The 12,140-nt window shown below is 45.5% G+C and overlaps 1 protein-coding gene across 1 annotated transcript in view; it reads left to right on the forward strand.

The window, feature by feature from the left end:
• LMTK2 (lemur tyrosine kinase 2) overlaps positions 1 to 12,140 on the forward strand; it is an 82,787-nt gene that overhangs the window by 25,396 nt on the left and 45,251 nt on the right. The window contains exon 3 of the mRNA XM_060260534.1: positions 2,096 to 2,240. Coding sequence (XP_060116517.1) covers positions 2,096 to 2,240 — 145 coding nt within the window. The remainder of the gene's footprint in view (positions 1 to 2,095; positions 2,241 to 12,140) is intronic.

Here is a 12,140-nt window from a genome sequence, read left to right on the forward strand (position 1 = left end):
AGACTTAACCACACCTTTTCCCCCATTCCAATGCAACGTTGTCTATGTGTGTTTCTTTGCAGAGAAAACAGATCTTCTTTTTCAGGGTAGTTTTATGTCTGCCACTACCTGGATGGCCCACGCTAGCCCAATCTCATCAAATCATGGAAACGAAGCAGAATTAGCTCTGGTTAGTACTTGGGTGGGGAGCCACCAAGGAAATCCAAGGTTGCTAGCAGAGGCAAGCAGCAGTAAACCACCTCTGAATGTCTCATGCTTTAAAAACCCTGCAAGGTCACCAGAAGTCAACAACAACTTGATGGCATCGCACTTCTCTTTGTGAGTTTAGTGCTGTATTGTCTGGAGATGGCAATGTGGGTGTGATACTTTGGTTATGAGTTGACCTGTGGAGCTTATTATAGCCTGCTGTATGCTTAATAATTTCCCTGTGTCTGCAAGATGCAGGCGGCCATCCAAACTGAGTGGATATGTTTGGCTGCTGGACTTACTTCATAGATTTTAGCCAGCATGCTGACAGCAGAGAGGGTTTCCCTATGACTCTAAAGTTAATTTCTTGTTGCGGTAAGTCTCAGTTTATGCTCTGCTTCCTTGCCATTCCAGTGTACATTCTAGACCAAGGCTGGCTTCCCTTATGAGGAAAGAAGAAAGGACTTTGCTAGATCAGGAGGAGAATGTGACTCAGATTATTACTTGTGCTGTATGCACCTAAGGATGACAAGTTACAGGTGGTTCTGCAGAGTGTATCAGTGCAAATTCATGCCGTTTACAAAAACCAGAACCAAAGATCTTCTTAAAGAATTGTTCGCAGCTCGTTTTCACGTGCAGTCTAATGTGTGAATACACTTGTCAAAGGTTGGTGTAAAACACCTTTTTTTTAAAAAAAAGCTATTTTGAGCTGTTCATTTCTATGACCTGATGGGAGCTTGCATTTTGAAAAAAGCTTCCCTTTTCTTCACTTCTTGCATTTTTAATTAAAGATACATGCAAGTAGAAATCTGTGAAACATTGACAAGGTTAACCCTTTGAGCAGCAAAGTGGGCCGTCGGAATGAATTTTTGCCAAAAGAGCGTGTGTGTCTCCACTGAGCTGAGTCCAGTGTCTCCTCCTCTTGGACATTAATGACCTGCCCCCTTTTTACTGCAGGGGAGGCAAGAGGGCCGTGAGGCAACCAGTGCTATTCCCCAGGAAGTGTTGGGACTGGGGGTGACCTTTTTCTGGACTTGTTCTCTTGGTGGTTTTGTTTGTTTATTTATTAAAAGACACTTCTACCTCTGCATACTCAAGGCAGCTAATGAAACAGCAAGACGTTGTAAGTGTCCAACAAATTAAAACCAATATACAATGAAAAGTGGCTGTTAAAAACAAGTACTGTTAACAAAAGTGAAAGGTAGTTTACCTCCCACCAATTGTGCTCTGAACGCAACGGCAAATGAAGGCTCCCACTGCACCCACTCCTGAAGGCCATTTCAAAGGAAAGGACCTGCCACAGAGAGTGCCCAAGGCCCTACTGTTGCCAGGCAGACTGTCCTGATGTTGGCTAAGGGGAAGATTATTTATTTAAAATGTTTATACACCCCTGCGTTTAGCCATGCATATTCTTCATTAAAAAAAGAAACAGATGAACTACCCAGATAATTCCATCCCTCCCATATCTATGCTGCTGGAAATGTTCTGTAGGAGGGTGGAGGAAATATGTGTACAGAACTCTCAGGAAGAAGCCTTGGGGTAAAAGAGGGGCAGTTTGTTTTCCTCCATGCTAATGGGGTTCAGTTCCTCATCAGCCCTGCAGGGAAATAGTGTCCACTGAGTCTGTAGAGCTGTAGCACTTAAAATATTTGCAACTGATATCCCTGATCATTTCAACCAAGAACAGAGGCCAGATTTTGTACATTTTTGTAAATATTATGCCCGTCTGAGTTTCATTGGCTGAAAACCAGTACTGTTAAAGTGAAAGGCAGTTTACCTCCCACCAATTGTGCTCTGAACACAATGGCAAGCGAAGGCTCTCACTGCACCCACTCTTGAAGGCCATTTCAAAAGAAGGACCTAACACAGAGAACACCTTTTAGTTTGCTGCTCTTTTTGCTTTTTATAGGAATTTGAAGACAACTTTGATGATGAAATAGACTTTACCCCGCCAGCAGAAGATACACCATCTGTTCAGTCTCCAGCAGAAGTGTTCATACTTTCGGTTCCAACTGTTTCTCTGCCGGCTGCATCACAGTTCCAGCTTCCTACGGGTAAGATCTCCCTGGCTGGCAAGATGTACCTCTCCCCTCCCCCCACCCCCAGTTGTCAGAACTTGGATGAACTTCAGACGAGTCCAATACTTGTTGCAAGTTAGGATCTTTATTGAAGAACGACAGTACTATAGTAACGAAATAACAGTAATGGCGAGTTTGGGCAGTTGGTTACATTTTATGCCCACAGCAAAGCATAATAAAACAATAATTCACACAGTCTCAAGCGGTTGTCTCTTCTTCCCAGCCTTCGTTATCAGCGAAGGAGGATGCCCCCCTGTTGCGAAGGCCAAACGGCCTGGCTTCAAAGGGCACCTGTGGATGTTAAGCAGAGACTCTCTGCCGCCTGTCTTACTGCCCTAAATATTTTGCATAGCAGAGGGGCCTGGGTCAATGACCGCTGTCAGGCACTCTAAGTTACAACATGGAGTCAGTTCAGTCAAGCAAAGCATTCAAAGTTACAAGTTCTGACATACTGCCCCCCCTAAGCTCTTGGGCTTGGGCTTGTGCGGGTACAGTAGGTGAAATTTCTTTAGTAATTGCGGTGCAGATACATCACTAGCCTTCACCCACTCATCACAACTGGGGGGAAAGTATTTCCATCTGATCAGGTAGTACAGTGTCCCCCTCTGGACTTTAGAGTCCAGGATTTCTAACACCTCATGGTGACTCTGACCCTTCACTATAGTCGGAGGCGGCTCCGGGGAACGAGGATGGAATTGCGTAGCTCCAGGATCCTTGCGAAGAAGGCTGCAATGAAAAACAGGGTGGATCTTACTCAGGGATTTGGGCAGTTCTAATTCCACAGTCACTTTGTTGATAACCTTTTTTATTTTGAATGGACCCAGGTACTTTAGAGCGAGTTTGCGACACCCTTGTGGGAGGGGCAAGTTCTTGGTGGACAAAAATACGGTCTCGCCCTCCTTCAGTTCCCACTGCGGGGCATGTTTTTTGTCAAAGTGTCTTTTGTACTCTTTCTTTGCCTCCTCCAGGTTTTCCTGAATCACTTTCCACCCTGCCTTTATTCCTTCCCACCATTGCTGACACGAAGTGGGTTCGGTTGGTCCCGTGGGGAGGGGGGAGGTTTGGGAAGGGCTTCCCCTCGTAACCATTCACTATCTGAAAGGGGAAGGTTTTGGTGGAGCTGTGGAGGCTGTTATTATAGCCGTACTCAGCGAATGGCAAGAGATCCACCCAGTTCGTTTGCTGGTAGTTAATGTAACACCTCAAGTACTGTTCTAGAAGCCCGTTCACCCTCTCCGTCTGTCCGTCCGTCTGCGGGTGGTAAGCGGAGCTAAGGCCCTGTTCGATGCCAGCTAATTTGCAAAACTCCCGCCAGAAGTTGGCAACGAACTGTGGCCCGCGGTCGCTAATGACCTTCTCAGGGAATGAGTGTAGGCGGACCACGTGATTAAAGAAAAGTTGGGCTAGTTTCCTGGCTGTGGGTAATTTCTTGCAAGGGATGAAGTGGGCTTGTTTTGAGAAAGTGTCTACCACCACCAGTATCACCGTTTTCCCTTGGGATGGAGGGAGCTCTACTATGAAGTCCATAGATACCACGGCCCATGGGCGGCTGGCTGTAGGGAGAGGGACTAGGTGGCCGGGAGGCTTCCCCCCCCTGCGTTTGGACATGATGCATGTGGGGCATGCTAGCACGAATTCTGAAACGTCTCGTTTTAGCTTCGGCCACCAGAATTGCCGGGTAATTAAATTGAGGGTTTTTACGTACCCAAAGTGCCCTGCTAGACGGCTGGAGTGGCTTTGTTCTAGGACCTCTCTCCTCATGGATTTGGGTACGTAAATCTTCCCCTTATGGAACCACAGTCCCCCCTCCCCTTGCTCTAGCCCTTCGGGACGCTCTGCTCCTTCTAAGTCTGCCTCCGATGCCAAGCGCTCTTTTGGAGGTGGTCCCGGGGTCTCTGTCTTTTTCCCTGAGCGGGTGGTGACCCCCCCTGCTACTGCGGAGGGAGGGATGAGGGAATCAATGACTTCCTCCCGTTGACTATCGTGCTGGGGCATGCGTGAAAGTGCGTCAGCCAAAAAGTTCTTAGTGCCCGGGATGTGTTTTAGCACGAAGTCGAATTTAGCGAAGAACCCCGCCCACCGGATTTGTTTGGCAGTCAATTTGCGGCGGCCCGTGAGGGCTTCTAAGTTCTTGTGGTCGGTCCAGATCTCAAAAGGGACTCGGGCTCCTTCTAACCAGGACCTCCAAGTTTTCAATGCAAACATTACGGCGAAGGCCTCTTTGTCCCACACTGACCAGTTTCTTTGCTCATTTGAAAATTTGTGAGAGATATAAGCGCAGGGACGCAGTTCCCCCTCTTCGTTCCTCTGCATCAATATGGCTCCTACGGCGACGTCGGAAGCGTCGCATTGAACCACGAATGGTTTTAATTCATTGGGGTGAGCCGATATTGGTTCAAAGGTGAAGAGCTGTTTGAGTTCTTGGAAAGCTCTATGGCACTCCGGCGTCCAGATTAAGCGCGCCCCGGGTTTTTTCGCTGCCTCCCCTTTCCCCTTTGTCTTCAGAAGTTCGGTGAGGGGGAGCATTACCCGAGCGAACCCCTGAATGAACCCACGGTAAAAATTTGCGAACCCGAGAAAAGATTGTAGCTGCCGTCGGGTTCGGGGTGGTTCCCAATCTAGAACTGCTTGGATTTTTGCGGGATCCATTGCCAGTCCCTCCCCCGACACTCGGAATCCCAAGTAGTCTAGTTCTGTCTTGTGGAACTCACATTTGGATAGTTTGGCGTACAATTTGTTTTTACACAACGTAGTTAACACTTTTCTCACTAGGGGTACATGAGACTCAAGGTCTTTCGAGTAAATAATGATGTCATCAAGGTACACCACCACCCCCTTGAATAGAAACTCTCTTAACACTTCATTTATAAAGTTCATAAAAACCCCCGGCGCGCCCTGGAGCCCGAATGGCATCACTAGATATTCAAACTGTCCCATGGGGGTGTTGAACGCTGTCTTCCACTCGTCTCCCTCCTTAATCCTTACGCGGAAGTACGCGTCCCCGTCTCCGTCGAAGGTGATTTTCAGTTCTCGGTGCCCCCCCCCCCGTCCCCTCCGACTAGGGCGGCCGGGGCTGGGATCACCGGAGCGACCGGCCCACCTGCCGGCGGGGCCGGGGGCCCTGCTGGGGGGCCGGCGGGTGGTCCCGCCGGTGGCCCAGCTGGGGGTCCCACCGGAGGGCCCGCCGGGGGGCCGGCTGGCGGTCCCGCTGGAGGGCCGGCCGGGGGCCCCGCCGGAGGACCGGCCGGAGGGCCTGCCGGCGGGCCGACTGGTGCACTGCCTGGAGGGCCCACCGGTCCCCCCCCTGGGACTTGTCCTGCGGCCACGATTCCTTGGAGCGTGCGTATTTGGTCTCGAATCGCTCCTATGTTTTGCTGCATCTCCTCGGCCATCAGGGTTCGGGATGCGTGGACCTCGTCGTGGATCTCTCTCACCCAATCGAACAATTCGTTGCGTAGTGTTCGGATCGGGTCCCCTCCGCCATAGGTGCCGAGCCCCTCGTCTCTGGGCTCGTCCTCGTCCCCTTCTCCTGCGCCCGCGGCGAGGACTCGGTAGCGCTGTTCCGCGGCCTCCATGGCGGCCGTAGACTTCCTCGGACTATAGGTTCGCTGAGGAAAGGCGTCGACGGAAAACGGCGCGGGGACTTTAATCTTTCTCCTCGCCCCGGTTACCTTCGGGTCGAGGGGTTCTTCATCGGGTGGGAGGTTGGGCTCTCCGTTGTCTGGGGCCAGTGCTGCCATCGGGCCAGGTTGCCAGTACAGATAAGTCCAAACAAAAGGATTACTGTTATAATGTCAGAACTTGGATGAACTTCAGACGAGTCCAATACTTGTTGCAAGTTAGGATCTTTATTGAAGAACGACAGTACTATAGTAACGAAATAACAGTAATGGCGAGTCTGGGCAGTTGGTTACATTTTATGCCCACAGCAAAAGCATAATAAAACAATAATTCACACGGTCTCAAGCGGTTGTCTCTTCTTCCCAGCCTTCGTTATCAGCGAAGGAGGATGCCCCCCTGTTGCGAAGGCCAAACGGCCTGGCTTCAAAGGGCACCTGTGGATGTTAAGCAGAGACTCTCTGCCGCCTGTCTTACTGCCCTAAATATTTTGCATAGCAGAGGGGCCTGGGTCAATGACCGCTGTCAGGCACTCTAAGTTACAACATGGAGTCAGTTCAGTCAAGCAAAGCATTCAAAGTTACAAGTTCTGACACCAGTCTAACCATGTCACTGGACTGTCCTCTGAAGTTTGGTCCCATGAGTGGAACTCCTCCTTATGATGTGTGTGCATAAAGTGCTGTCAAATCACAGCCAACATCAGCCAAAGCCCAGCAAGAGGCTTTGAAGGCAAGTAGGAGGAGAGGTGATCTGCCATGGCTTTCCCCTGCAGAGTCTTCCTTGGTGGTCTCCCTTCCAAGTACTGACTCTCCTTAGCTTTCAGGATCGGATAACATTGGACTATACTGGTGGGGAGACAGTTCCAAAAAACCTGTTATTTATTTAACTTCGATCCCAAATGTAAATTCATTAAAATATATAAGATTCAGGTATGCGGCATACAGAATTAATCAAATTACTTAAACACCCAATTATTAATTTGTTAATTACTTAAATACCTAATTAATTAAGTAAGGGACCTGACCTTCCCCTCCTGTTGTACATTGGTCCAGACTTGTGTTTATACCGTTTACTGTATGAAACGCCTATGAATTCAGCTGCTATTAGCATACTTGAGCAGATCTAAGGACTACAGCTGTCTTGTGTTTAATCCATGCTGTTTGGATTGTAATTTATTGTTTTGGTGATTTTTTAGGATTGCAATGAACTAATGTACATTTTTTATGCTGTTACCTGCCCTCAGCCTGTCTCAGCAGGATGTGAAGGATATAAATCCCAAAAATAAGATAAAAATACCTTTTGTCTACTTTTGCAGAAGGTGGAATAATACTTGGTGGGGATCTGAATTTTCTTATGGACAGCAAACCAGATAAATCCTCATTTACACCTTCGAAGATGAAGGCTTTGCTTGCTACCACAACCACCCCACCGCTTGCTTCCATAACAGAACATTTTCACCTTGTAGATATATTGTGGCAATTACATCCTAGTGAAAGGGATTACTCATTTCATTCAACTAGACACGGGACATATTCTCACATTGATTATATCCTAGCATCCCCCTCTATACCGCAGAAAGTGAACTACATAAAGACTGGTCCATTATAGTGATCCAATCATAATTGGATAGAATGTGAGATAAATTGGACTGCAAATCATATGCGTCACTCAAAATGGATTTTTAATAACAGTTTATTAAACACGCCTGACATAGCAACCAAAATTGAAGAGCGTGTTAAAACATGTCTTCAAGAAAACACATTAGCTGAAACTTGGGATGCTATGACTATCCCTGGGCCGAGAGAGGTCAAGCTGCAGAATACCAGAGCACGGGCCTTTTCAGCTGCGGCCCCTGCCCTATGGAATCAGCTGCCGGAGTAAGTACAGGACCTGCGGAACCTTGATCAGTTCCGCAGGGCCTGCAAGACTGTCCTCTTTAAACAAGCATACATCGACCGCTGAATTGCTGTGAATTAAGGACCCGCCAGCACGGTCCTGTTTTAAGGACCTACATTACCATGGAATTATTTAAGCTGGCAGAAATCAGCGTCGGAATGCCACCATTGCTGCCGGATTAACTTAAATTAACTTGTAATTTGAATTTTTAAATATATTAACTGGCTTTTATAATGTTAAAGTTTTTATTGTTAAATTTAAAGTTTTTATTTATTATTGTATATGCATAAAATGTTGTCAGCCGCCCTGAGCCGCCTAGGCGGGGAGGGCGGGATACAAATAAAATTTATTATTATTATTATTATGAAACCAGTGCTTTGGGGTTGAATTATATCCAAATCAGCTTGCCTGAAAAAAAAAGGAAACAGCAAACAAGAGAAGAATTATTACGAACCATACATTATTTAGAGACATTGCACAAAAATTAGGCAATCCAGAAATTTACAAAAAACTTTCTGTAGCAAGAAAAGAATTGGAAGCATTGGATATATCGCAAATACAAAGAAACTTACTGACTTCTTCAAAGACCAGCAATGTATTAAACAACTTACACAAGACCACAAAAATAGTATGGACAACTTAATTACTATTCAAGAAGTTCTGGATGCTATCAAAAAATTAAAATCCAATAAAGTGCCAAGCCCTGATGGCTACATGCTAAATTTTTGTAAAAAAATGTTTCACTGATTGCTCCATTACTAGTTAATACATGTAATTCTGTTTTAGAAGAAGGTATTTTGCCTCCCTCATGGAGTCAAGCAGAAACATCATTCTTTCAAAGCCTAACAAAGACTTGTCGTAAGCTTCTTCAATCAGACCCATCTCATTATTGAATGCTGATTTTAAAATCTTTACCAGTTTTGGCCACTAGATGAAATGCTTTCATTACACAATAAATTCATCAAGGTCAGGTTGTGTTTATGCCCTCTAGAGATTTAACAGATAACACATTTGTTGTTCAGTCACACAGTCAATTCCGACTCTTTGCGACCCCATGGAACAAGTCACGCCAGGCCCTCCTGTCTTCCACCATCCTCCGAAGTCTGCTCAAATTCATGTTAGTTACATCAGTAACGCTGTCCAGCCATTTCATCTTTTGCCATCCCCTTTTTTTGCCTTCTGTCTTTCCCAACATCAGGATCTTCTCCAGTGAGTGCTCTCTTCTCATTTGATGGCCAAAGTATTTGAGCTTCAGTTTCAGCATCTGACCTTTCAGTAACGCTGTCCAGTCATCTCATCTTTTGCCTTCCCCTTTTTTTACCTTCTGTCTTTCCCAACGTCAGGATCTTCTCCAGTGAGTGCTCCCTTCTCATTTGATAGCCAAAGTATTTGAGCTTCAGTTTCAGCATCTGACCTTCCAGGGAACAGTCAGGGTTGATTTCCCTTAGGACTGACTGATTTGATCTTCTTGTAGTCCAAGGGACTCTCAAGAGTCTTCTCCAGCACCACAGCTCAAAAACATCTATTCTTCTGCACTTGGCCTTCCTTATGGTCCAACTCTCTCAGTCATACATTACTACTGGGAATACTATAGCTTTGACTATACGGACTTTTGTTGGCAGGGTGATGTCTCTACTTTTTATTATACTGCCTAGGTTCACCATAGCTGTCCTTCCAAGGAGCAAACATCTTTTAATTCCGTGGCTACAGTCACCATCTGCAATGATCTTGGATCCCAGAAATGTGAAGTCTATCACTACTTCCATGTCTCCCCTTCTATATGCCAAGGTGTGATGGGGCCGGATGCCATGATCTTAGTTTTAGATAACACATATAAGGCTTTAAATATCTTAAATTACGGCAGACTTACTCAACAATGGGCTGTTTGTGTATCCTTTGATATTGAAAAAGCCTTTGACTCAGTGGAATTCAATTATTTAAAAGCGGTTCTTTCTCACATGAGCTCTGGGCAAAATTTTAATAGGGCAATCAGTGTAATGTATGACTCACCTAAGCACATCTCCATATAAATGTATGACTCACCTAAGCACATCTCCAGTACGCCTATATTGTACTATATTAACACAGCACCATGAAATGGTTTTTAAATAATTTAAATATGTAATTATGTTTTATATGTTTTATTGGTTTTAATGGTAGCAATGTAATGTGAGCCGCCCTGAGTCCGCTTGCGGAGACGGCGGGATATAAGCTTAATGTAATAAATAAATAAACAAACAATATCAACTCTGGTAATTTACCTTGCAGTGGGGTACACGACAATGGTGCCCACTTTCTCCATTACTAATCACATTAATATTAGAATTTCTGGCCTCACAAATCCATCTCAATCGACCTGTAACTGATATAAAAATTAAAAATACTGAATATAAATTGTCCATCTTTGCAGACAAAATGTTTCTGTTTTTATCCCAACCAAGGATGTCCTTGCAGTCTTTGCACTCATTGTTAGATGGCTTCTCAGCAGTTTCTGGTCTAAATATTAACGTATCAAAATCCTGTTTGATGCTACTGAACTTAGATAAGCAAATGGATATGTACCTGAAGTCACATACTCAATATAAATGGTGTACCTTACATGCCTTATCTTGGCATTACATTACCTGCTGATCCTGTAAACTTAATGACATCATGTTCAAAGACCTACAAACTCTATTGCGTACTTGACATAAGCTACACCTCTCTTGGTAAGACACACTCAGGCTGTTCAGTCACACAGTCAATTCTGACTCTTTACGACCCCATGGACCAAGTCACGCCAGACCCTTCTGTCTTCCACCATCCAATTTGAGTCAACATAGGGATGGCCCCTTGGCAGATTAAAAAAGTAAGGTCAGACAAGCACAGCTACCGCCCATCCTGCTCCCGCACTAACCCCATCCTCTGATGTCTCTGAGACAGATCAAATAGCTACCACTTGGGAAGTGGTAGCAAATTCTTCTGCTGCATTCCATCCATCTTTCTGGGCATCTGACCACGGGAGCACACCAGTAAGGTGGATTGGTGGTGTAAACCCACCAATCCGCTCTAGGCACTCACCAGTATTCTTTTAAAAAACAAAAACAAAAAACTGTCCAGAACCATGGCCACTGATAATGTAAGAGAAAAAAAGAAACCCAAACTGCACTAAGGGGGTGGCATGCAAGAACTGTGTGAATGCATCAAAGTGCCCCCTGCACGATATATGGGCACAGTGGTGCGAGAGTGTCTGATCGGGATTTGGCCATTCCAGTTCGGGACACCACAGTTTGGGACGTCTCCAGTGTACCTAAAGCTGCCCATCTGTACCCAGCCTCAATCTGGTTAAAACCTTTGCCCTGCCAAAGTTCATTTTCTGCTTAGAGCCACTCCCATTAAAGTTAACATTGCCCATATTCATCGGCGGCGGAAAACTTTGCTTGATTTTGAGGGGGACTTTTAAGCAACACGGAGTTAACCAATCTACTTTGTGTCGACTGCTAATTAAAGGAGGAAAAAGCTTCGCTAATATACACAGATATTATCAGGCTATATATTTATCCAATATAGTGATGATACTTACACCAGGGGTGTCAAACATGCGGCGGCCCAGGGGCTGAATCAGGCCCTCGGGGGTCTCCTATCAGGCCCCTAAGCGACTGGCTCTTGTCTGCTTCCTTCTCCCCCTCTCTTGCTTTCTTCTGCATCTCAACTAGCTTTGCAAGGCTTGCTCAGTTGCACAGGAGCTACAGAGCAAAACCTCAGTTTTCTCCATTGGTTGAGGCTGCTCCCCCTCCTGGTCACCTGGGGAAGGAAGGAAAGAACCAGAGCTTCCTTTGCCCAGTTCCCTGGATTCCATGAGAGAAATACAAAGAAAGTACCTTTAAGGCCAACAAGTGCTAATGTTTTAAGCATGCTTTATTTTAATTTTAAAAAAAATCTTTAGTTATGTTTGTCTGTGTCCTTTAAAAAGTTTATATCTCTGCTACCTAATCTTAAATAGGTACACCCCTGGCCCAGCAAAGTCTTGTTTATGTCAGATCCAGCCCTCATAGCAAATGAGCTCGACACCCCTGATTTACACCATCTCATTCCTTAGATTGGATTAACATGCTGTATTATTATACTTACCCAAGTGATCCAACAGAAACTATTTGGCACTCCCAACGCTGAGCATTTCCCTTCATTAGAAAAATAACCCATTTTTCATGAGAGAAAATGTGATCAAAATTGGTGCTGGTAATTTTGAGGCATCGTACCTATTTGAGACAAAAATGGTTTGCTCCTGGATATAACTACACTAGATGCCTTGCTTGGAAGAAGAAACGCCTTAAGATGGTCAATGATTTATTGCATAACAATAGTCTCATGCCAGAAGACCTC

This window comes from Heteronotia binoei, chromosome 20, assembly GCF_032191835.1.
Source record: "Heteronotia binoei isolate CCM8104 ecotype False Entrance Well chromosome 20, APGP_CSIRO_Hbin_v1, whole genome shotgun sequence".
NCBI classification, from domain to species: Eukaryota; Metazoa; Chordata; class Lepidosauria; order Squamata; family Gekkonidae; genus Heteronotia; species Heteronotia binoei.